General features: G+C 45.3%; 2 protein-coding genes across 3 annotated transcripts; both read right to left on the bottom strand.

The window, feature by feature from the left end:
- Nucleotides 1-494: 494 nt before the first annotated feature.
- LOC115246836 (protein Wnt-2b-A-like) lies at nucleotides 495-10,832 on the bottom strand. The gene is made up of 5 exons (XM_029826504.1): nucleotides 10,247-10,832; nucleotides 7,384-7,604; nucleotides 6,334-6,611; nucleotides 5,856-6,120; nucleotides 495-2,877 (listed from the first exon to the last, which is right to left on the bottom strand). The coding sequence occupies exons 1-5, from the start codon at nucleotides 10,387-10,389 to the stop codon at nucleotides 2,648-2,650; spliced, it is 1,137 nt and encodes a 378-aa protein (XP_029682364.1). The 5' UTR covers nucleotides 10,390-10,832; the 3' UTR covers nucleotides 495-2,647.
- A 2,697-nt stretch (nucleotides 10,833-13,529) lies between these two features.
- LOC101071691 (CTTNBP2 N-terminal-like protein) lies at nucleotides 13,530-23,581 on the bottom strand. Of its 2 annotated transcripts, XM_011614047.2 has the most exons (8): nucleotides 23,468-23,581; nucleotides 22,675-22,778; nucleotides 21,438-21,542; nucleotides 16,851-17,084; nucleotides 15,935-16,042; nucleotides 15,661-15,849; nucleotides 15,369-15,539; nucleotides 13,530-15,277 (listed from the first exon to the last, which is right to left on the bottom strand). In XM_011614047.2, exons 2-8 carry the CDS (start codon nucleotides 22,711-22,713, stop codon nucleotides 14,402-14,404), a joined length of 1,722 nt encoding a protein of 573 aa, XP_011612349.2. In that variant the 5' UTR covers nucleotides 22,714-22,778; nucleotides 23,468-23,581; the 3' UTR covers nucleotides 13,530-14,401. The 2 variants fall into 2 exon arrangements, with proteins under 2 accessions (XP_011612349.2, XP_003973499.3); XM_003973450.3 differs by lacking the exon at nucleotides 22,675-22,778 and having other exon boundaries at nucleotides 23,468-23,575.
- Nucleotides 23,582-26,076: the final 2,495 nt, after the last annotated feature.

Consider the following 26,076-nt stretch of genomic DNA (forward strand, 5'->3'; position numbering starts at 1 on the left):
CACATTGTCAAGGAAAGAAAAGACAAACTTGGACATTAGTTTGAGAAACTGAGACAAAAAACATAAAGAAACACAGTAATTCAGAATGCTTATTGCTTGATTATTATAACGGCTTACATTTTGAAATAAGTACATTTATGAGCCATCTATTTGAGTAAGAGCTGCTGTTTTTTTAGCTAGCAAAAGTAGCACTTGGTGCAAATCATAATGTAGATATCAGATGGGTGAAGTAGCTAAATGGCTAAAATTAGTACAGGTGTTTCTAGCCACAGACCATCAGACTGACAGTGCAAAACCCTTTCTACAAAACACCACCTCAGGAGTTTATGTTAGCACTGTAAAAAGAGTCCCTTGTGTTCACTAACCCTAAATTTAAGCATTGGAAAGTTGACGTCCTCGGTCGTATGAGCCACTTGAAACTCACAACATAGAGCCCGTAGAGTCTTACATGGTGGCCTATCATGCTGGAGATCATGATGATGGCATCAGCAAATGCATAAAATACATTTATTCAATGAAGCTACAACAAAAACATCAATTCCCAAGTGGAAAAAAATTAATACATTGAAATTCCCCATCTTATTAAAACATTTTCCTGCTATAGTTGCATATGCTGTAGATTAGATTTGATATTCTTTAAAAGCAAATCCATCCCAAAACCCACTAACTCTTCTTAGGACAAAACCAATTTAGCGGTTAAGGACCTAAAACATGCGTTTTGAAGGCCGGACCAGCTCTGGCTCCCGGAGACCCCACTGAGTGTGAGGGCAGCTCTCACCTCTGCAGTCATTAGGAAGAAAACACATCTTAGCCCTCATTCCTGCTCTAAACAGCCTCTTGTTTGCAATTAACTTTTGACTCGGGAAGGTTTGACATGGCGTGCAGTTGGCCTTGTTCAAAGCACTTTACTTTGGCTGGCCTCCCCATTACGTGGACTTGCAGTAATGCACTGACGTTCAGCAGCTTGTTGTCAGCTTCATTTACCGTAAGATGTCTAAACTCCTCAGGGGCCCGTGTCTCCAATCGCCCACCATGATGACTGGCCTCATTACCAGATGTTGAAGAGTCAAACTCAGGATCTGCGGCTACTTCACTGCTTTTTTTTTTTCTTCTTTTCTCTACAATCCTTTGGCCAGGTTTCATAAAATACTTCACTTCTTAGCAGACCGTTCAGTCGGGAAATGTGCGTCCAAATGACCGAGAAGATTGTTGCTTAAGACCAAAAGTGTTCTGTCATAACGTGATGACAGAAGAAACATCTCCTGCTGGACATTGTCTTCACTTGTTTTGAAATCTTCCCACCATACCTCGCTGCTGAGTCTCCGCATTGAACTATTGTATAGTTTAATGTAGTATATCAGAGTTAACTGCGCAGAACAGAGCACGACACACCCACAGCCAACAAAAAGCTCAATTTGGTCGCGCTGTGGACGTCAAGGGAACCTTTGTGCGTGAGGAGACCCCTGCAGCATTGATTAAATCTTTAGCTCATAGAATTACTTTTCGTATATACTATAACTGTGGTTTATAGAAACCAGGAAGGACAATATATGAACAGTTTAACAAGGGCCATATATGCAACTTTCATCAAATCCCGACCTTGAAAATCAATTCCAGAGCGTGACAAATAGGGAATTTTTCCAGAAACAATAAAGAGGTGCCACCACTTTGCCGATGTTTTTTTTTTTAACCAATGTTTGAAATGAACGGTAACTTCATGCTAATCTGATGCTATATATGGATAGCGATGCCACTGGTATAACGTGCACTCAAATACCTCGTACCAAACCTGGATTTTACTCTGAAAGACACAGGATAATCACATACATTTATCCCTAAAGGCCATCTGGAATAAATTAATGTTTCTTTCTTCCAGCTAAGCGAGGCTGACAGCTGCTTAAAGCTCTCGATATAACACTGTAGGAATTGCAAGTGGGCAGGAAGATAAATATCAGAGGTAGAAACAAAAGTGTCGGATAAGGCAGTAAAACCAGGATGTGTTGGAGCAACAACCAGCAGTCATGGTGAAACACTGCAGGCTGTCAGTGATTCTGTTGTCCAGCCAGTGTGCTGCCACTTTAGCTGGAAGTCCAAGATTGCTGTCGCATTCACAGTGTGTTTCACCTGCGTGCCACTGACGCTGACCTTTCACTGCAGTGTGTTAGCGTTGTATTAATTAGCAGCAACTGTTTGTTGTTTGTATTTTTATACCATTGTGTTGCAGTACCATAAAATGACTGGATGTCATTCTGAATGATATGATGTCAGTGTCTTTACAACAATTAGAACAATATTTCTATCTTATCTTTTTATACGTGTCTCCAAGCTAAAATTCGCTGTGATCCCCTGTGCAATCGTGTCTTTCCATGCAGATCAGCAAGTATTTACAATACGCTCACCTCAAACCCAACCTTTGCGTTTCAAACACCCAAAGTTTGTTCAGTTTTGTGTTTGCGTTTTAGGAACACTTATAGGCAGCACGTGTTCAGTAACTGGGTCTAAATTCCAGCATCACCGCAGTCTGAGAAGTCTCCTTCGGGAAGGGTTGAAAGCCAGAGGTATAACAAAAGACTTGTACGCAGGTCCCACGGTCATTAGCAGGTGGCTAAAGGAGTCGGTTGCAACTGGGTTAAAGGGCGTCTCCGTGTTAGGTTATGTCTAACCAATCGGCTCGCTTGTGAGGCTTGCAGGTGTGAACGTCCACAACGTCCTCGCAGTCGCTGCACTCGACAGCGCAGCACCACTTGAACTTGCACTCGCACTTGGTGACCTGTTTGACGCGCATGGTGTCGTAGCCCCGGCCGCAGCACATGACCTCGCAGCCGTCGGTGCCTCTGGAGGACTTGTTGCACACCCTGCCCGCAGTGCCCAAGGAACCTGGGAAAAATCCATACGTTTCTGTGTTACAGACAACACCATCGCTTCAGGTGAAGAAAGTGTTCCAGCAGATACAGAAACTGTGATAAACCAGACTCTCACGCTGTTCCATCTATCTTCTGCTGCTTTATTCCTAAACGGGGTCGCAAAACTGGAAATTCTAGCTAAAGAAAATAAAATGGTCATTTCCCTTCTTTGAGCTCTTCACGCAAAGCTAATTTGTTTACCGAGGCCACCAGATGGCAGTAGAGAGTTTGTTAGTTAACCTTAGTAACTAATAAAGATATAGATGTCATTGATAAAGTTAAAGTTGATAAGTTGTTACTTGCCCCTGTTTACACCCGCTAACATCCTTTCAAGAAGTCAGAGAGAAGAAACAAATATTAGTTTTGTTTTCGATCTCGTGACAAAGGTGAAAGGATTTCCTAAAGTAAATCAAACACGTGAGTGATTAAGATTCGGTTAATATTTGTCTGGAATATTCCAGAAAAGAGAAAGACACCAAGCAAGTGTGTATTATAATCTGTATAAAGAGGCGTTTGAGGCCCTTGGGAGGCCATAAAGACGATGATCGTCAATAAATATCACAAAACCAATTTTCCGAGGCGGCAGTCTGCAAATGTGGGGACAAAAACTGGCCCTCAGATCAGAGGCCACGTCTGATAACAGTGCATCCCTGAAGTAGCGAGAGGAGGATAATGTGGGAGTCAACCCTTCAGGCTCGAAGAGCAGAGCTTATTATTGACCAAAGGAAGGATTTCAAAATAATCCCGCATGTATCCTCGGGCTGTAAATTCCTTTACAATAGAGATTAGTGACAAGGAGGTTCTTAAGCTTCCTTGAAGATCGCCTTTGAACGAACACACCTCCAATATCCTGCAGTGGTCGAGCGCCACCAAACTCACAGCAGAGGAGCAGAACCACCTGTGAAATTGGCCTCTGTGCTGCTTTTGGCCAGATTTGTACTTATTAACAGTGAGTTAGTGAGCTGCTTCACACTAGTAAAAGGAGGCTGATCGGAGAGACGGAGCAGAACAAGGTAAACACTGGGAATTAAAGGTCAGCTCTTGTAAAATGGACACTTGGTCCAGTTGAAAGTGTCCTAGAATGATACAGTAAGGAGCTGAGACGCCCTCAGGTATCGTTCTCTAAAGCCAAACATCCAATCAGAGAGCACTCATTGTATCTTCCTGACATTTTCCATTGGAAGTGGAAAATGAGCTACTTCGCACACTGTCAAAATGAGCGCCCGGCTGATGGTGAAAAGGTACCAAAATCTTTGTGAAGGCTTTGTCCTTAGCTCAGATTCTGTAGATGTGTAATTGGTGCTAAAGGTAACCAATACCATCTGCCTGGATTAAATCATTTTTAGTTTGGTGTCATCCTCTTTCGAACTGGGGGGGAAGTGTAATACCGGTGTGTACAACAGGTTTTCATTTTACTCAGGCCTATTACCAAACACATTCATTTTGACATTAGATGTAGATTCTCCAAGGTCCCTAAATGTCCCTAGACACCAATAACATGCATCAATCTATCAATGTTAAGCAATTCACTTAATTTGGGTATGTCTATTAGCCATTTTTTCCCCATAAATATGGACTGGTCAAAAAGGGTTAGACTGATTAAAAATATAGTGATTTATCCAGTGGGACAACTGGCACAGGATACTACGCTGCGTGGGTGAGAGCGACGAGATGTGCATACATGCTTATACAACACCAGCAGTAGTGATGGTTACTTGTGTGAAGCAGTTTCTTTACAGGTGAAGCAACAGTCATTACATATCGTAAGGCTGGAACCTGAGCCCGACCCCCCTTATCTTGTTTAAAAATCAAAAACGTAATTCAGGAGATGATAGCTCAGTCTGTTGGGAACTGTTGGGAACTGGGCAGAAAAAATATGAAAGGTGTTTTGGTGTTCTGGAGGAGGTGCCAGAACACCTTCAGAGCATTGCTCAGACGCCCTTGAGCAAGGTACCGAACCCACAATTGCTCACATACGGCACAAATGCTCAGGGGTGGACCCTGCCTTCACCCATGTAGCCTCCCCGTGACCCCTAAAGGGGTAAAGCGGAAGAGGATGAGATGTCATTCGGTGGTCTCCCACTGTAATTGGAAATAGAGCCCTGGGTTTTCAGCACAATAAAAATTTTCTTCTTTTCGTACATTTGGACGCAGAAGAGGTGCATCAAAGTGGGCTGTTGTGAGGATGAGAGGGACAGACAGAAGACAAACCCTGCAGCACAAAGCACCGTGGATTTGGCTCCTCACGAGGTCATATAGACAAATAAGCACGTCTATAGCATCCCCAGGACTGGTGGGGGACATCTGAACCTTAAACCATCCCAACAATGTTGAGAGATGTTTCCCTGCGTTTATCTGGTTAACGTACGTAAAGTAGTGGCAAGAGTCCAAAGGAAAGCTTGACAAAGCAGCTAAACTTGTTGATATTGGATTAGTCTACATCACGTTGGCATACACAAGGAAAATATGCAGAGAAATAATTAATTACATGTTTTTACACCAGAGAATCACCTTTCTGTGCAGTTTCCGACCCGTTTATTTGTGCTTATCGTGAGAGACGTTGTGGTTACCCGGTTCATGAGGTCATCTGGTTCCGTCTTTATATACTTTTCACTCATTCATTTTTATTTTCTTGACCACTTTATCAATTTTGGGGTCAGGGGACGGATGCTGGTGTCTATCCCAGCTACATGTGGGCTAAGGCAGGATCCACCCCTGGGTGAGCTCATCACAGAACCCTATGTGAGCATTTGGGCATACACTACCTTGCTTAAGGGTACCACAGCAGTGCTCTGAAGGTGTTCTGGCACTACTACCAGAACATCTACCACTTTTCAGTGATGTTTTATATACTTGTGATTTTCCAGCATTACAGGAAATCAGTTTCACTAATGACTTCATGTAGCACTCACGTAAGGTCAGGTCAGGCCAACGGGTCACTGGTTCCCCTACCTGCTGTGCGGTCCATGAGGCAGTAATCTGGCGAGTTCTCCACATACACCAGCTCATTCTTGATGTTGCCTTTAAAGTTCTTGTCGGCCACCTTGAAGCCGGTCCCGTCCTGGTTCATGGTCACCTCGACAGCTGTGTTGTACTTCTTGCGGAGGTAGTCTCCGGTCCGCCTGAAGTCCGACATGGCCAGCCAGCAAGTTCTCAGAGAGCAGGAGCCGCTGACCCCGTGACACTTGCACTCCAGCTTCATAAAGCGCTTCACTGCCTAATGCAGAGGTCAAAGGTGACAGGGAGTTAAGCCGGTGATGTAGATGTGATTCTTTTTCTGTTAGCAAAATTGGTAAAGCTTCTTGAATTTTTACTTTTTTTGGTCCCAAGACATTATCCTTCTGCCTTAACGGACAACGATTAATTTTTCAACTCAATCTTTACAAATTACCAATATAAACGTTGGCGTGCTGTAACGGCTAATGCTCACCATCCGCCCGCACCGGTTGTTGTGCAAATTCATCAGCGCGCGTGCATCTTTCATCATTTTTTCCCGAGCATCCACGAAGGCTTTTGCAAATTTGATGCCGTAGTTGATGTTGTCGCTGCACCCGCCCCAGTCGAAACTGCCCTCGGCGTCGCTCGATCGGCCGCGCTTCTGACCGTCGCAGTTGCAGCTCTTTAGCTCCCCCTGGCTGCAGGCCCTGGTAATGGCGTAGACCACTCCCGCTGAAGAGATGGCGTACACAAACGCTGCCTCTCGACTGCCTGTGTGCAAGGAAATGATCAGAATAAAGTCTTCAGATACATGATTTCTTCAGATAAATGATTTTTTTTTTTACAAACATCTGATGTTGCATGTGACATGACTGTTTTATTAGGAGTTTTAAGTCTCTGCCATGTTTTCCGTGTCACTGCTCAATCATGCTTGCATATTCCAGACAATGGGGCTCCCAGAAACAAAGTCCATTTATGGTCGATCACCTACACAGAAGCACCAGCGGGTCGGCTGTAACATCAGTCCAGCTGACCTTCGTAATTTGCACAGATGGCAGCATTCTCAGTCACTGGGTTTTGTTTTCATTTCAGGCAAGAGGAGATATTTGGGGGTTACTCACTTTGGTTTTCCCACCCACCTCCCGTCCTCATTCCTGTTCATGCAATGAAGCAGAACACCACCGATATGTCAGGGAGGAAAGCTTTGTCTGGCCGCCAGAAACATCTACCCAAATATTTACATCTCCTATTACTGTTTATACATCACCAGTGTGGTGATCTGCTACTTGTTTTTGGAGAACATCTATTTTCCCCGTTCTTCACTCGCGCCAGAGCCGGTGGTGGAAAACCGCAATGTACTCATCATATTCTCTGCTTGCAACCTGAGGCCAAGATGACTAAATAAAATGCGTATTAATCCTCTGCTTAGCCGATAAAGGCGGATATGTTTATGTGGATGATTAACGCCATCAGTGTCACTGATATAAACAAACTACGGCGGAGCATGCAGAGAGAAATCTTAGTCACGTAAGAGGGGACTCACTTCGCAGCATCACCCGACCGAATACCGTGTGGTCCCGGTCCAGCGTGCTGCAGTTCCAGCGGTGATATTGGAACTGGTGCTGGCACTCCCGGATCCACTCTTTGGCTCCCTCGCCTATGGACTGCATCAGGTCTGGGTGGCCCTGGCACAGCTGGCGCTGCTTGTTGACCAATCCCGGAATGTTGTCGCAGATAACGCGGGCACCCAGCGCTCCGATGTACCTATAATGGATGGATCCAACAGGAAAGATATTTTTCAGCAGCCCTTTCGAGTGATCAGGTGTACCGTATTGTCCTCTGGCAGTAAATGCTAATGCTATCATCTTAGAATAGCAATTAGATTCTAGTATAGAATATTCTGTGAGTGTATCTGTGAGCGTCACAAACATGGTTGCTAAAGGAATGTGGAGAAACTGCACAAATAACTGCAGGGAATATGGCAGGGATAGTGATTTTGATACTTTGCCTAAACCCTTAACCATATACAGATGTGCACCTCCTAAAAAGTGAACCTACATGTTGCAGCAGCTCAGCCCAGCTGTGTTTGGCCCACCTGTTAGCTTCGTATTTATGCTTTAGTTCAGGGAGAGGTCGACTGAGTGAGTCCACAAATATGACACCACAGTACACACTGCCATACATATTGTACACCGAGAGCACAGTAAGTGGAGCATGTGACTCATAAACTGAGGCTATAGTCCTCACGGCGTCTTCTTCTCCCATTCTTACTGATCCGTCAATTAACAGGTGCAAATGTCAACATGCAAAGCTTTAAAATACATATTTATATAAATGAGGTGTAACAGTGGTTCAGTTGGATGCCAGCTAAGATCTTCGTACATGCTAGGTTGACTATTGTCCCAAGGTGTGAAACAGTGGACCATAGCGAACCAATGGGTTAGCAACCCAGTGCCAAAGTAGCGACACAACGGCCACATTTGTGCATTGCACACCTTATGAGAGCTCTACTTTCTGTGCGGATGACATATTTTTGTCAGTTTCGTCAATTAAAGCTCTCTTTGTCTTTTTATGTGCTTTTTGACTTCGGTCAGGATTTCGGTCCAATAATTGACTTTTTTTTAAATGCTTTTGTTCCTTCAGTTTGTGAGTAAAGAGGGTGTCTTTTGTGTAACAGCTATAGTCACATGTCAGATGTAAAGGTTGATAAACTAGTCAATATCACAAACCGTCTGTCTGAGTTGTGTTTGGGGAAACAAGGATGGTACCTTTGCTATGGTTTTTCTCCAGGCAGTAGTGCAGGCATGCAATCGTTGGAGAAATCACATCAGCTCCCAGGTTCAGAGATTCTGAGCAGAACTTTGAAAGCAACAACTAGAACCGCACCAACCAACAAGAGTGCTGAAAACATCTATGAATCATTTCATGTCTTCTCTAGCAGGACATTTAGATGCAAAGTAGCCCACAAATGGGATGGAGAGAGATCTTGGCCTGAACTTTCAGCCTTATTTTTTTCCAAACTTCACTAAGATGTTCTCATCTACACTCTGGACACAGATTGCTAATCAGATTCCCGCTCGCGAGCCTGTTTGTCTTCAAGCCCACACCCCTCGTCCATTTGGTGCTCGTATTCACGGTGTCAAAGAGATTATTACATTCCAAATGTTCGGTGAGAAGCGCCTCCTTCTCCGTTCACACGTAATCTCTGACTTCGGAGCTCTTGAAAGGGGAAGTCACATGCTTGGCGGGAGTCACGAGGGGCGACAGGAGGACAGTTGCCCACAGCGCAAAGTGACCACTGAGGCTTTGCCCCCCCGACCTCACAGATCGAACCCATGCGGGCACATCCCTCCTCCTCTAAGCTTGCATGCTCCACTCTCTCCATCCGGATATCATTAGAGTCCCTAATCACCGCCGCACTGGTGTCGCCTGGCCACCAACACTGAAAGCGCCTCAGCGGGCAGTTTCCACTCCCATTATGGCTCTCCCGGACCCTTCCCCACCACGACTGTGTCCCTGAGCACTAAAGCAGAGTAGAAACAGCACTCCTGTTTATTGTGCGTTGTGCGAACGCCTGTGCCAAGAGACCCTTGAGTGTCTCCGAGAGGACACACATGGAGACAGAAAGAGAGAGAGAGGCAGGGGAAGGGGTGAGACACATGGTGCTCATCTAAATTATTGCGTGGAATAAAACGGGCCCCCGACGATACAAACCAGGATTAAATAAGTATTAATCATCCGCTCACAAGGCTTCCAAGTCTCTTTTGCTCAGCATGTCTCCCTCTTCCTCTGGAATTTTACAGTGATTTAATCGCCGCTGTTTCGTAAAGTATTTACATGAGAGGACAAAGGGGTTTACACAGTGGAACCAGGAGAGTGCGTGCGTGGGCCTCCTGGGAAATTAAAGCGCATTTTAATCCAACCCATCTGTAAAAGATGGTGTAACTGGGCCCAAAGAACGAGCCAGAAAACAAGCAAACGGAGCCGTCGCACTTGTTAAAATACACAACAGATGCAGTTCCTGCGACAGCAGCGTTTTCAGGTGCGGCTTCTTTTCATCCGATGAGCTTTTAAGGCTGCTGGGGGAATGATCAAGGGGCATTTATTCACGCACCGGCTGCTGCACCTGCCACCACCTACCTTTGCAAGATGGATGGATAGGGGAGACCCCCCTCCCCCCTCTCCCACTGCCATTAATCTTAATAAACCTGAAACACAGCCCAGTGCCCAGCATCTCATTTTACATCAGTGTTTATAGGATGATCAGCACACACATTCCCTTACAGAGGATTATCAATTAATTCAGGTTTTCATGATGTTTGTGACAGAGAAGCAGTGACGGTTGTGCAAGTTTTAGCTCCATTTAGCTCCCTTTTGCTACCCCCCCCCTCCAGATTTTCACTCACCACCATGAAGAATCCACTCTGGGTGTGAAAATAAGCAGGAACAAAATGAAAATGAAATAGATTTTTGACGTGTGCTTGGACTGATGTGGATATTTGGGCTCTTCTCTGCTCCCCATGGCGACGTTTCTGGCCGAGAAGCTCATGTTTGATCCCCTTCACGTGTTTACAGAAGCCGCAGCAGCAGGTGTGATTTTCCTCGACGATCGTCCGCCGTCCATCACCAAACTAAAAACTAAACTATGAGGCAAAACTCCGCTCGTCTGTTGTCGCTGCGTCGATGAAGTTGTGGGAATTGTGCGCAAATTAATCCATAAACTTCATCAAGGGGTTCTGGCGTGATCGGGACAGTCCATCCTAAATGTCACCGCAGTATTTTGGCAGCATTTAAACGTTTGGTCTTCAGTTGTTGCGCGCCAACTTCAAAGTCAATTCTTCTCTTAAATTAGAAAAAAACCCTCAAACATAAAAAATTAACTAAGGGAGGAAAGAAAATAATCCGGGAGTGATTTATAAACGCGACAGACAATGCGCGCACCTTTGCTCCCAGCCGGCGATGAAGATGCGCACCCGAACGCGCCGCGCTCCGACTGTCAGCTGTCCGGGATCTCCGCTCCTCCTCCACCAATTTCTCCCCCCTCCTCACCCCCCTCAGCCCTGACCCGCAGCAGGCAGATCAGCAGACAGTCGGGAAGGAGATGAGTAGTTTGATGGATAAACCTGCTGCTTTAGAAGAAAGAAATCTGACCTTTCCGCTCTCAGTGGCATCATCCAGTGAGATGGTTTATATCTCAGAGAGTGAGCTTATTCTCTGACTGGGAACAACCTATGTAATAACAATTAATATTAGTCTGAGTCAAGCAACTGATTCATTTGCATTTATTTTCTGGAAATATGCACCTTTGAGTTTGGATTTTTCTTTTTCTGTTTGCAGTCAGGATATCATTCAGTTTATTTATTTATTTGATTAAAGTCGTTTTTAAATCACCCTCTGCTTGGGTAAGAAAGACAAAACTGATGCATTCATACAGGCTGGAAGGAAACCAAAGGTGGTCTGGAGATAAAAATCCTGGATCCATCCACTCAGTTTGGACTGGAACTAATATGGCTCCGTTTCTGTTGATTTTTGTTAGTTTACGTCACGGCGGGCAACATCAAGGCGGAAGAGTCAGAGCCAGCCCTCATCCCCTCGGCCCTTGGACCCCCACCAGAGCGCGCGCTTGTAATTCAGCTCCTATCAACAGTCTCAATCATGCAGCAAATTTGTCTCCTTGGGCCAGTGTGGAAACATGTGACCCAGCTCGGTGGCATCTGGAACAACTTCACTGATCATTGTCAGGGTCAGGACCGGCTTCATCTGCTCCCAGAATAACTCAGTCCTGCAGAAAAACCCTGGTTCAGGCTGGTTCTGCACAACCGCCCGCCTGCCTGTCCTTCAGTTATTTCATATCTGGATCTGGAGCCACGTCGGGATCCTCATTACACGTAACCCCTTGGCCCTCCCCCTCCCCTGGGACAAGCCATGGATTTTACAGTGACAACACCATAACAAATTGCTTTACAGAGAGCAGGTGATGGCTGTGAGAGCACTTGTCATCCCTCCCTCCCTCCCTCTCTCTTTCTCTCTCTGAGCCAGTTCTAGCTGGGTCTCAGCATGAGGGGGGGGGGACCTGAACTCCTATTCTGGGCCCATCTCATGTCCCGAGCTAAATTTGGTCGCAAGAGAGGAGGGGAAGAAAGAGAGGAAAGAGAAAAAGGGGCAGAGAGCGAGCTAAAAACTGGAGCATGGGCATCATGGAGGGTCAGCAGCCTCAGCAGATTTGAGAGGTGTAGACACATGTAAAGAATTCTTTTAAGTTAAATATGCAGGGACCCAAGTTGCCCTAAATGTGAGGACTTTCCTGATTGCTGTGCATTTATTTTGTCCTCTTGATGTGACCTGAGGACAGGTCATACCCTTCTTGACCTCAGTACATGACACTGCAGCAAAGACACCGCCCGCCTTTCTTTTCTCTTTAATACACTCATAAATAAAAGGACAACTTACGATAAGTGCCCGGGAGAGTCAGAACCAAAGACACCACCAAGAAATCGCCTCTGCTTGCTTTCTGAGAATAAGCCCTTACAGAGAGAGCTGTAATCTCCCGGTCGGAGATTTATTCCGACCATACAAAGTTAATTATTATCCCTCTTGTCACGAGGAATCCTAACAGAGAGGGAGAGCCAAGATCCATTCAGTCATGACCCGAAGCCCGAATAAAAGTTTTTAAAAAGGCATTTTTCTTCAGCTAAGTCATGCAGCCCAAAGCTTTAAATCAGAGGTTGAATATTAACGCGTGTAAAGATGTTTCAGATGGGATTGAAAAAGTGACGGGTACAGTGTGTGTTTCTCACAGCGGGCCAGGAAAGAACATGTGTGCCGTATCAGCCATCACTGATGTTTATTTTACTCGGTGCTTTCAGGACTTCTTCCACAGCGTTGTAAAATACAGATCAGGGCTTCTTGCGGGTTGCAGTCTGTACGCAGCAGCGTGAGGACAGGGCCCCTCGCAGCTCATCAACCTGAGCCTGTGTTTATGGAGGCTGAGAGGGACGGGGCCCTGCCGGAGGACCGGGCACGCCCGTCATGGATTTGGGACGCGGCCTTCTGTCCTGCACTGGAATGTTAATTAGGTGAGCTGAGCAGAGGGGAGGTGGCACGTCCCATTAAGCACCCAGGCAGCAGAGGGATTTAGTGTGTCCCTGCATGTATGTGCAAGATCCCAGTGGAAGATCATCAGTGTCATGCGCGACACACCTTTAACCCACTGCAGACAAAGCAAACTGCACTGGATAGTTTCCTAACTTCTCTTTACAGGCTAATACAGAGAACAGTTTCCTGGAACACACATACAAATAGAAAACCATGCAACAAAGAATGTGTATTAACAGTATTTTAAACACTGACTTTATGAATACAAAATCAGACAACACTTTGCGTGAAATCACCAGATAAGTAATGTAATAAATGTTGGAACTGTGATGTTTAAATGTTGTATACATTACTGCACAAGTACTCTGTGTGGAAATATAAACGTATTTATAGGTTTCACATAAAATTATTCTACCATGATGTGTTAATCTCGAAGAATTTCGTTACCTAATTAAGAACATTATTCTGCCATCAGTTACGTGTGATGTAGATATCTTGCTATCTACTGCCCTCTGGAGGATGACTTAATGAAGTACACGTCTAACATGTGACCGGGAACAGGAAATTACATATTTGGGCATAAAATCAAACGGAAGTGGATGTAGTTTTTAATTAGGTTCCTTAATTGCCGTTTTTACCCGAAGTTCTTACAATAAACAAATTCTTTCACCATCATATGGGGGAAAATGCCTCCAATTTTATTGGATTAATACTACAGTGTTTCTGCATTACCAGATAATTAAATCTGTTGCTTTAATTATCTGGACATCATTTTGCCTTTTTCTACCACATCATACTTGGCACAATGATTCATCTATACAGGCTTTACTGAGATGAATCATTGGGATTCATTCACTATAGCTGTCTGTTTTCAGGTGTGCGGTGCGGATAAAAGTCTACGGTGAAGCTTTTGCACTTAAAAAAATCTTCTTTTTTTTTTTTAAATAAATGACATTCACATGGCACAAAGTAGACATTATACAGTGGTGCAAATTATTATCACAACTATTAATAATTAATGTATAACCTAGCAAATACAACATTGATTGGATTAGCTGATGTTATGGGATAGTTACACACTGACAAAGTGACATTCATGAAATGAGATATACACTTGAATAAAAACAGCTATGTACACTGAAATTACAAAATGTAAAACATCTGGCTAGGAAACACTTTTACATTTAGTCCAAGAGTACACAATTTGATATCTGTTGTAATAACAAGTAGCATACTTGAGATAAAATATAGACAAAATGAAAAATAAAAAGAAGATAAATGCAAGACTACTGCTTTGATGGTACAGCAATTAGTACCAGCCTCTGAAACACTAAACTAGTGACTCAGCACCATTTAAAAATCTAATAAATAGAACAGACAGTGTTTGATGGGACCTTGTTTGAGTATATTAAAGATGTCATGTATAAATTTGACACAAGCAGCTCATTATTCTGATATTGTTGGGATCAGTTGGAAGAAACCACCATGTCCAGCTCTTTGACTCCTTCCTGGCTCGATGTGAGGCCACAGCTGCCTGACAGGCTGCTGTCGGTGAAGTGGCTGGTGGAGCGGGGCACCGCGGCCGGGGACGCGGGGGCTTGCGCCAGGCCCGGCTTCTTTGGAGGGATGGGTGGAGGGTGGCCCCTGTCTGCCCTGGGGATGGTGGGCGATCTGACCCCCTGTGAAAGAGCGCCCGTGGCTCTGCTGATGATGGGAGACAGCGGTGCTGCCAGGCTGCGGTAGTCGGTACCAAAAGGAGAATTATTGGTCGCTGCTAGCTTCGCCGCCGCGCTCTGCTGGACGGTGGTGAAGCGGGACAGGACCTGGGTGACTGTGCTGCGGGCCATCTGCTTGACGGGGCTGGACTCATCTTTTGGAGAGGACGGAGTCTGTGTGGCTTGGGGCTGAGAATCCGGTTCAGTTGTTCCCTGGAACTTGTGTCGAGCAGCGTGGAAACGCTGGTTAATCCCAGCTTGGTAGGAGGAGTGATGGTAGCCGCCAGGGCTCACGGTTCCTGCTGCGCGCTTGGTTAGGACGGGTGAGGTGCAGGGGGAGGAAGGAGGGAGAGTGGAGGTGGAGAATAATGTCTGGGTCTGAGGAACTGGAAAACCTTCATTCCCATTCTGAGGGCCAACCTTCTCCGAGACGTCGTTGCCATGGTAACCGTTTGTCTCGGCTGGACAGTGGAGACCATTTCTGTCTTCATCAACGTCCTTGATTTTGCTGCTCTCTACCTTTGTGGCCCACTCCACCTTTTCTAGCTCCTCCTCTGGAGAAGGAACTGCTCCCCCAATGTCTTTCACCATAATCATCTCCTCCAGCTCTCCCTTCAGCTCCTCCACCTGTTCACAGAACAGGCCAATTCCATGAATTCCAAGCAGAAGCATTGCGTCGTTCCGATAAGCTGAATTACTGAGCCATAAGTGTCCCTACCTGCTGCTGGAGTCCACAGCAGTGAGCTTCCTCCTTCTTCAGGCGTGAGCGGAGCTGCTCCCGCTCCGTGTCGAACTCGGCCAGCTGCTCCTCCACCCTCGCCTCCATTCTAAGAGTTCTCCTCCTCTCATCTTCCAGCTCCTTTCTCAGAACCTGGCAAGTCTCCTTCTCCTGTGTAGGAAAAGCTGGGTTCACTTTCCTTAAAAGGAGCCACTTGCAGAGGAGTCCTGCTCATCAAACGCTAACTCAGAAACCCCAAAAACAACAACTTCCTGGGCGGGTCTGATGCTACCTTGTCCAGTTTGCGGCTCAGCTCGGTCAGTCGGTGGCCCTCCTCCAGCGCTCTGGCACTTGCCCACTTGCACTCTTTGGCCAAAGCGCAGGAGAGCTGTTTGTGCTGAGCCCGTTCTTCTTCCAGCTGCTCGGTCATCCGCCGCTGTTCTTTTTCCAGCCGGCGGACCTGGCAGCGCTCAAATTCCAGCTGCAAACAAACAAAATCCAAAAATCCTGCTTAGAATCAACAGCTGCTTCACAGGACAATTTGGAATTAATTGATTTCTTATCACCTGCTGGTGTAATCGCTCCCTCTCCTTCTCCAGGATGTAGGTGACATCGTCTCCCTCGGCTGTATCCTCAGCATGCTTCCTTCTTTCCTCCTCCAGATCTGCGATGACCTGGAACAAACCCAGAGCGGAGGCAGCGAGTGAGAACTTAGAACCTTCATCTTTAAGTGTTCTGGGCTTTTACTCATATTCAGCAGCAATTAAGCATCTGTGCAAACGTCACTTTCTTGTTCCACCTGAAGAGAAAATCACGGTTTTTCCACAGCTATTAAAAAGCCTGAAAGGATGGAGCACTTAAGGTTTCTTGAGGAGAACGCTAATAACCTGATCAGGATCACTTCCCTGATGGTGAAATGTGGAAGTTTCTGCCCATCTGGCCAAGTTTTGCCCACAGCTATTTACGTATGCTGGTTCTGCTTTTTATTTTGGAACTATTAAGATTAAGCTTGTGAAATTTTGCTGACCTAAAACACTTGGAAGAAAAGAGGACGTGCCAATACTCTGAGGACATAGAGGGACGGTGCTTGATTATCTCAGCTTTGAAAGGGTTTTAATTAAACTGGTGGCCATATTTGATTTGTATTCATGTACTGTGTCATAAAACTCTGATGTGAATATACAGAATTAAACAACTGGGTGAATTTCCAGTCGATATCCTCGTAATTTAATTTAATTTAATCAATTACTACAATCTCTTGATAATCTGAGAGTCTGAGCAGAATGAATTTCAATAGTTCTGCATCTTTTCCATACTTTAAAAATCATGAATGCACTTTTACTCTCATTATAATTTCCCATTACCAAACTCCAGCCCTTATCTTCAACATGTGCTGCTGCTTAATTAAAGCAGACTCAAATCAGCATAAGGAGGCAAATGATTTCTTCCCGTGCATGTTACGACGTGCTCGTCCACACCCACCCTTCTGTGCCTGCTTTCTGCTGCAGCCAGCTGGGCCAGCATCTTCTCCTGCATCCTCCTGCAGTGGCTCACAACCAGTTTGAGAACCACAAGAGGGTTGGAGGTCGTGGAGGAGCAGCCCTGGTCCTTGTTCTGGCCCCCGAGCGCCTCGGTGTCTCTCTGCAGGGCCAGGAAGGGGTCGCTGACATTGTATCTGCCGTACCGCTCCTGGATGAACAGCTCTTTACGTTGGGCCTGAGAGGAGGAGGAGAAAAGTGCAAATCGTGTATCGATGTACTCCAGGTTCAATTGTACACCTAATTCACACTGTAAAAGGCTGCCTGTTTAAATATTTTAGCAGAAGTATAATTCATTTATTCTTTTGAGTAAAATAATTGAGTAAAACAAAGCAAAGTGATTTTTTATTTTAATTACACGTTATTAAGGATGGAAGCCAGGATATCTCCTGAGTCTTGGTTTGACGCCTTTAGACTAAAACGTTACCGTATCTCCTCCTCTCCTATCAAATCGTATCCTACCATATCTAGTCCAGCCTATCCCACCCCACTCTACTGCAAGCAAACGACTCTCTCTACAAACTGGGAAAAAAGCAACAGGTTGTGAGACAGAATATGGAAAATGATTCGATTATTTCATTACCCAGGAAATGCAAGTCACAGAGACCCGGCGGCCACCTGTAACGCTGTTAAACATGAGCAGCGCACATCTGTAACACTACAGCGGAACCTGAGCAGTCAATGGAAGAAGAGGAAGGAGGAGAGCGGAAAGGCAGACAATAGCGCGACAGATGGTGCGCGTCTGTCTGTCCGGAGCACGACAGCTGCTCTCAACTGGGCCCTGGCTGAAGCAGACCAGCCCTCTGTTTACACAAAGGAAGGATCCCAGCAGCGAGACTTTCAGGTTGAGCAGATGCCTTGGGGCTGCGGCGAATACGAGCTGACGTGGATGTGAGAGGAGAGGGAGTAAAGCAGAGACGGCAGCGAGGTTTCAACAAAAGAGGATCAAGAGATTAGAAAGAGCAGCATCAGCCTGCAGAAAGAAGAGCACGGAGCTCCTAATGGCTTCATGAGTGCAGTCGAAAGTACACAAGAGTTGAGAGGTTTGAGCTGATTCACTGTTATTACAGAACTTTTGACAGTAGTGAGTGAGGATGTAACATGATCCTCTGACTCGTTCAGCTGATCTCATCTGCTAAGGTGATCCTCTCAGGCCCTTCTGAGACCACAGAAAAAAACGAGCAGCCATGAAGAGAAAATGCTGTGGGGACATGCTGTTTACAGTGTTTCCTTGATGTCTGAATTGAAAGGGCACAAACAGCTCCCGAAGGCTTCAATCACGCGGCGGTTAAACGGGAGTTCGACACATCTGACAAGATAATTAAAAGAAACAGCGAGCAAAACAAAGGGATAAGATTGTGGATAAGTACAGATTGTAACTCAAAGTTCAGCAGATCCCAGGCTTAGAGAGCGCCATCGTCATCATCTTCTAAACACCGGCTCCCGTGGCACAAAAGGCTTCGTCATTTGAGCCGGTCTGTTGAGGACCGGGAGGGGAGAAGAACAGGAAGTGCACGGGCTGCACAAGAGAGTTGAGAAATGCGCCGTAACACCCAACGCCCCCGACCACAGAGCACCAAACGCTCACAAATGGTCTCGGCTCGAGGGGCATCTGTTGATCGTCCTCAGACTGTGATTCAGATTATGTTACGTAAGCGCCGGTCTGCTTTTCTCCTCTGTCAGACGATACGATCAGCCTGGATTTCAAAGCTGAAGCTGGTACCTGTGCTGACCGAGGGGGGAGGACATATGCGGCGCCACAGCTGGGACGCATTTTAAAACCATCACGAATGTGGGATTTCATTTTCATTTCATTTCATTTAGTTCATCGTTTGAATTCTTATTTTGACAGAAACAAATTGAATTCTTATTTTCGCAAAAACAAATTCCAGAGCTTCAAAACAGGTTGCAAACTGACAACTGCTTGGTCCAAACGCAGCAGAAGCCACGTGTGCAACGCAGAGGGGAGCTTCTCCCGTCCATCAATGCTTCCAAGAGAGTGCATGGGAATTGGGGGGGGGTGCGATAGCCTTGAGGAAAATAAAGACCCACATATACAACTGCTCATTTATTACATTAAATCATACGTGTTTATTAACCATCCGGTCTCAGATGATGTATTTAACACTCCTTGATCTACTTTTTTGGTGAAAGCCAATATGTGTGTGTGTGTTTGTGTGTGTGTGTGTGTGTGTGGAGGGGGGGGGACGCTGCATTTGTGTCATTACTTACTTCCATTTCCTATCTGGCTCAGCTTTAGCAGAGCACGTGTTTGTGCCTTTTCAGTCACGCAGCATCAGCGACAAGATCAGTCTGGCCCTGAGAGGGAGCCCGGTCCCATACAACTGCACGTCAGGTCTGTGCACGTTCAGATCATAATGAAGTAAAAAAAACCCGAGTCAGTCGCTCCAGATGATCTGCTGACCTGGTCATGAGTTTATTTTAGTCCATGCATGAGAAGTTAGCAAATCTCCGAGTTAAACAGGTCAAGTAAAGTCTAAAACGACACGTAGCTCTGATGACGATAAAGGATAAGATCGCTCTTATGGAGAGATGCATGTTTTAGTCGGTTCAAAGTTGATCTAAGTCACACTTTAACTTCATGGAGAGAATCATCAATTTTTCCTAAAGTGTAAGGACTCTTGGATGACTGCAGGGATTTGTGTGCCAAATATGAGCCATTGAGCACTGCCAGACGCTAATTTCCTTTAGCGAGCCACAGCTCGGGCAGCTGCAGCTCTGAATCACAGGGGAAAAAATGCACGGGATACTTAGAATGCCAGCTATAGGTCTGCACAATGAAATGTAAAGAGCTGACAATAACTCAGTAAATGAACATATAACCAAAGGTACAAAACAGCATATGAAAGAGGAATGAAACGCGATGCTTGGCCGAGAAGATCGTGAGTCAATGCATTTCTGATTCTTGCAAGCCCAGCGTGTGTGTGTGTGTGTGTGTGTGTGTGTGTGTGTGTGTGTGTGTGTGATTTGTAGTTGCAACACATCATGAGCAGTTTTTTTTATATAAACCCACGCTGGGAAAAAAAGGTTTTCTGTGAACAAGACCAGGATTTTAAGTCTGCCCCAAATGGAACTGGGCGCGTCTTTTTAACGTAATTATCTGATAATAGTTGGACATCAAATAACTCCTGCGTGCTTGAACGCCAGTCGGGCCGAGCTGACGCTCAGTTCTCTGAAGCTTAAGAGGGAAACATGAGGAAAACATTCAAACTTCATTTATCAAACATTCATCCTCTATCAAATGTTAACCCATGGATTTATGTTGCCCTTTATTGTGATAAGCAGAGTATCTATGGGCGTTTTCTTACTGTATAATCCATTTTTAAGAGGGGCAAGACCTTAGAGTACAGATTATCAGGCCTTCAACAGTAAAACACACACTTTACTGTTGGAAAAGAGGAATGAAACCACTTTACTTTAACAGTACTGCCACTTAAACTTGCTATCAATTTCCTTAAGGTCCGTGTTTATACCTCTAAAAGCTCCATGTGCGTTAACACTGCAGCACTGATCTGCTAACACAGATGAATGAGTTAATAGTTTATGCCAGCAGAGCCGTGAAAGAAGCACAGCCACATTCCCTCTTGAGCAGTTAAGGCCGATGTTTATTTGTTCACTCCTCCTCTCGCTTACATGGAGTCATCAGGCACACAGCGTGCTGTAACTCCTCATGCCTTAGATGGCCAGATCCCGGGGGGGATGTAGGAATGCAGTCTAGACACAACGTATGAACATTCAGCGCTTGGTTCTTTTTAGACAGCTGCTCTCTTTTTAGGCACATTTCAAACCAATGAAAAGATTTGGAATCTGTCAGGGGGGAAAAAGCAACAGAGAGGTGTGTGAATGTCTGAACTATACAGCATCCACAAGCTGTTTCTGGACTTCACACAGTGTTAACCGCCTGTTAACTGTCCATATCCCTGACCCTCCATCATGGAAGCATCTGGTACGCACCAAACCCGGAGACAGGTAGACAAATTACGACGCTGTCTCGTAGATCTCATTTCTATTGACTTGTTTTGGCTTAGTCGCTGTAACTGGTGACAGTGGACAACGAATGTGATCAAGGAAGCTGCTAAAATAGCTGCTCACACACACCATGTAGTAACTTTAACACTGCTTCCCTGTAGATTTGCTTTCTTCTGGCTGCCCTGTCTATCTGCAGCAGTCTTAAATTTGTGTTTTCCTCACTAACTTTCATCATCGGCTATACCTGGACTCATCTGCTTGTCTCCAGAAACCCAACAGCTTCAGCCCTCAGCCTGGGGGCACTTTTTAAAATTGAAGCAGGCCCAGATTATCTACATTTCAAAAGAAAGAAGCCCTATTACTCGTAGAAAAGAGTGGCCACTGTTGGCTTGAATTATGAGGCTGAAATAGTGCCGAACACTGCAAAATTACCCCACATTTCTTACAATCTTGATAGAAAGGTTTCAATCAATCTCACATATGTCACGAAAAAATCAAAGGGCACTATTTGAGAATATATTTATTTTAAGAGTTAGGCTACCTTGAGGGCATCGATGACCAGGTCCCGGGCCTCCAGTTCTCCCTCCAGGATGCAGAAAAGCATCAGCAGCTCTGATTTGGACAAATTCTCCATGTTCAGGTTGGACTGTGAGGACAAATGATAGAGGAAAGTAAAACATTCAGATTCTGTAACTCAGATTTAAAAAAGGGGGGGGGGGGTTTGTTGTGATTTGCACCCGTGTTCCTCGACATCACAGACGCAATGACGGTCGGCTGTTTTGCTCTGGGCTTGTGATGTGGTCTCTTTGAAATTTCTCTGCACTCTAATCTCACAGCTGTCCCCCCCCCCACCACACACACACACACACACACACACACACACACACACGCTCACACACCGGCCCTGCGGTGGTCACATCTCAAACATCCAACGTACTCCGGGTAAATGAATGCATGCAGCCTTCCCTTTGAAAAGAGATCAAAGCTGTCGCTGTTACATTTGTCGGATGTGTGGGAACACGAGTGTGCGCCGCTCCTACACTACTGAGCATCAGCACAACTCCAGCCTGAGTCATCGTCAAATATTCTCTGCCTTAAAACGCAGCAGATGTTTACTAAGCCGCGCTCCTGAACTCGAATCCACCTAAAAATGTCCTGGCTCTCCTTCGAGCACCATGCAGTCACAACACTTTTCCACATAATGAAGTCATTCTGAACAAGGGGGCTGAACTCGGGGTTGCATAATGAGACACAGGATCTGGGGGCCTTTCTAAGATAGCAAAGCACTACCCAGACACCTTGTGAGGACCTAAATGGAACAGTGACTAGGATATTGAGGCTATAACAATATAATACTGTGAAGTTTATGTCAACCACTGGGTAGAAAACAACTCCACCAATCAAGGATTAGGCTTTGAAGCAGCATTTCTCCTCCAGCAGTGGCATCAACCTTTTACAGTGAAAGTACAGTGTTTGAGTACTGCCTGCACCAGAGCCCACGGTCTGCGGCTTAGCCACAGGGTTAAAATGCTAATTAAACTCCAGCCTGCACACCTCCCTCCGTTTAGGTTTTACAGGCTTGCTTGCTAATTTCACGGGCCCACTGTAATCACTGGGGAGAACTTATAAAAAATGCCTCTGACAGCAGGGGCCATCTTGCGCCACCATGCTTTGTTTACATCTTCATGTTGTGCCCTGCCACAGTTGAGAGGCGGAGATGATCATGGGGGTAAACCATGAGTCAAGCAATAGCATGGGAAACACAAATATTCCCACACCTTCCCTGCAGCCTTGCTTCCGATCACCAAAGCATCCATAATCCGTTGAGCCGTGTTTGTTTTAAGCCTGGTCAGCCATGTGCCGGGTTTGCAACAAAGTGAACCTATTAAAGAACACACAGTAAGCTTTAGTAACACTGCCTTGCTTAAGGGCCACTCTGTGAGTAGCTGCATATAACTTTGGGTATAGCACTGGAAAAAGGAATGTCCATCGACAGACACAATTCTAACAGCCGAAAGCTCAGAATGAATTACAGTAAATCAACTAAAACCTGGTGGCTTCCTTCAGGTCCTCTATGAGGCGGTTTTGCAGGGAAAACAAGGGGGATATTTACAAAAACCTCCCACAGACAACCAAAGACCAACTTCAACATCAAATAAATCTCAGCTGGGGGGAAATATACATGATATAGCTCTCTTCTCGTCCCTTGACGTCGTAATCTGGTGTCTTTTTTCATTTGCACCATGTCTGGATAGCAAATTGGATTTGGGAGTCAGTCTATTTTGTGTTAAACTAGGCCACTTAACGTAATTACTCTGCTACATACCGTTAGAGGTAAGTTGAGGCGCATGGATGTTGCTGTGAAATGATCACAGCCACATAAACGTTTCAGATCGATGAATTACATTAGAGAAAAGTTCATCTTTAAGAGACAGAAGGCTCCGACCGAAGATCCAACTAATTTCGCACTTTTCCCCCTTTTTCTTTCAGATTAAAAGACTGAGCGAAACAAAAACGCCCCACTTTGGCAAATCCAACAGCAACAGGTTTTGCTTTGCTTTGTCCCCTTACCTTCATGGGTCCCTCTGAGGGCTTGAGAAGGTCCAGCATGAACTTTTCTCCTGTCAGAAAATTTGTTTCACTTGATTTAGTCCCAACGCAGCGGAACACCGAACGTCTCGGCACTGCTCTGACTGACAGCAGCAACAGCCAATAGGAAGAGGCAGAGCGCTTGGCTCGGACCAATAGAATTTAAGATTGTGCTGCGAAGAGGAAGGGAACGTTAAGTCCCGCCCATTGGAGTTTTAGTGGGAGTTCTTTGTTTAGTATTCCTTCACATACTGCCTCTGAATGTTTTGTTGTCGTCACGGAAATATCCAAAATAAGCACTTCTGCAACATGTATTTGTATACAAAGAAATAAAACGTCACTGATTTAGTCTGTAGTTCTAAGTGGATCTTGTAAAGGTTCAATGACAGTTATTGTACCTTATATAAGTTTTCTAGAATTGAACATCTCACGGTAGTAATTCCACATTTGCTGTCGTGCTGCTGCAAATGTTTCTTTTTCATATCCAATTCGTTATTTGTCATCAATACATACAACCTCATCGATAGCTTTTTACATTCATTCAGTTTCTCACAGAACTAGTGCAGCAGTATCCCTGGCCCACAGTATTACTGGCTGCCACCTGGTGGCATAGTCAGTACCAGAACTGAGCTGACAACCAGAATATCAGCGTCAACTCACCTGGGAAATCAGAAGCTTTGGCTGTGAGCTGCAGATCTGGGACCTGGAGCTAGTTATGGTATAGTGTGCTGCTTGTGTCCTGCAATTCTTCATTTAAAGGGATGCAGCTGGGCTGCTGTCAGCTGTGTGCTAATCACATGTGAACTTTACTGGACTACAAACCTGATCATCCAAGACCACCAGACCTGCAAAACGAACCCCGTCCTGCAGTGCCCAGTATCTGCCATTAGAGGGCAATCACCCCACAATGAAATCAAGCCCACAAGGGCGGGCAGTTGCATACGAAGCACATACAAAGACATGTGTTTTTGGGGGGGGCGTTTAAACTCTTGTGTGAATGGCTGCTCTTGTGCAGCCTCAGGTCAGGCATAATAACCAGTTACACAAACGGGCAGCCTTAACTGCCAATGGAAAGCAAGAAGTGCAAGTGGAATTGAGCATGCAGGTATTTGCAAGACATAATCTACATGCCAGCACTACCCGTAACTAGTAAACACAAGCCTCCCACGTGTGACTACTTGTAGCATCTTTGTGTGATTGTGTCCCTGTTTTTCCCTCATTTGGCTGCTTCAGGCTACCCAAAGCGCAAAGTCAGAGAATCCTCCCACATGACAGGTTCCCTCTTCTAGGAGTCTCTTTAGCCTTAATAGAGAGTCTCTATTTAAAGCCCTTCAATTAAACTGTTCATTGTGCTGACTGGCTGCTGTGGAAAATCTGTGTCCTCACTTTCGTCCTGCTGTTCTCTTTGCTGCTAATTTACTGGGTACAGGGATCTTAGAAGGATGCAACCTACTTAAGAAACATTAATTGTAATAATACATGTTTTATTTCTAAGTTGGGATGTAATGTAATAGTTTGAGGAGTCTCATAAAATCGGATTTTGCACTCCCAGAAAGTAAAACTTTGTTGTGTCAGCACACTGTATCATTTTAGATTTTATCTGCATCACTCTTGGCCAGACTGTCCTTCTCATCGCTGCTAACTCAAAGGCTGACTTGGGAGTTTCTGTTAAGTCCAAAACTTAGCTTTCTGAAAGACCCTGTCAAAACAAAACATTAGCTCCACACGCTCCCTGAAATTCCGAATACCTGCACTGACAGTCAGAAGAAAAGTCTTTGTAAATGGTGTATTTGAATCAATTTTAGTTTCCATTCAAAGAGAATTTCTAAAAAGTAAAAGAGACATGCTTAACCCAACACCTGCGACCCATCAAACACGAATAAATAAACTCCAAAAACTAATCTATCCGACTCTTTCCCGCATTCTGATCTAAAATGAAAGTAGTCTGGCCATCAAAGTGAATACTTCATTTCACACCTGGCGCTCCTTCATGGACATAATGTGGTGATGCAGTGTGGCGGTTGTGAATATAGCCTCAGAGTAATGGCAGCAGCTGAGGAAAATCTGAGACCTAATCTGAGGCGGATATCAGGATCTGTTCTCTGGCACCCAGTTCTGTTGGGGGTTTTAGTTATTCATCTGTTGCTCCATATCTGTCCCGTTCCTTGCACAGAGGAGAGATGCAGCCTCTCAATCCTCCTCAGTGAGCCGGTCTGTCTGTGATGCACACGTGGCTGCCTGCTGCTCTCACCTGATTGCATGAGCCTGGCTGTTCACCAGTTTAAAGGCTTGGAAATTGATTTGTTTCACCACTGGCTGAGCTAAATGTAAATCGCCCGTGGACTTGACCTTGGTTTACCATTTGCATATCTCCAGGGTTGTTTCTGTCACTGACGCCTCTGCGTGTGGAACGTGATATTGAGCCTCTCTTCCGGTCCTCATGTGGTCACTGTTCTGATGTAATACTGTGTGGATTTATTAAAACCCCACCAGTTCTTCAAATGAAACAGCCCGTCTCCGTTTCCTGAGCACATGTTGACTGAAGAATTAATAACGAATCAGATCACCAATCAAGTTTATGTTGGAGACAA

Source organism: Takifugu rubripes, chromosome 19 (assembly GCF_901000725.2).
Source record: "Takifugu rubripes chromosome 19, fTakRub1.2, whole genome shotgun sequence".
Lineage (NCBI taxonomy): Eukaryota > Metazoa > Chordata > Actinopteri > Tetraodontiformes > Tetraodontidae > Takifugu > Takifugu rubripes.

What these genes read in the sequence shown, in the direction of transcription:
- LOC115246836 (XM_029826504.1), bottom strand. Translation starts at nt 10,389, where the DNA reads ATGAGCTTCTCGGCCAGAAACGTCGCCATGGGGAGCAGAGAAGAGCCC. An exon ending in AGAGTGGATTCTTCATGGTG is followed by an intron (nt 7,605 to 10,246) that starts GTGAGTGAAAAT and finishes CATCCATTATAG; the next exon opens with GTACATCGGAGCGCTGGGTG. An exon ending in CCTCATGGACCGCACAGCAG is followed by an intron (nt 2,878 to 5,855) that starts GTAGGGGAACCA and finishes GATTTTTCCCAG; the next exon opens with GTTCCTTGGGCACTGCGGGC.
- LOC101071691 (XM_011614047.2), bottom strand. Translation starts at nt 22,713, where the DNA reads ATGGATGCTTTGGTGATCGGAAGCAAGGCTGCAGGGAAG. An exon ending in TGGTCATCGATGCCCTCAAG is followed by an intron (nt 17,085 to 21,437) that starts GTAGCCTAACTC and finishes TCCTCCTCTCAG; the next exon opens with GCCCAACGTAAAGAGCTGTT. An exon ending in GCTGTGGACTCCAGCAGCAG is followed by an intron (nt 15,278 to 15,368) that starts GTAGGGACACTT and finishes TTCTGTGAACAG; the next exon opens with GTGGAGGAGCTGAAGGGAGA.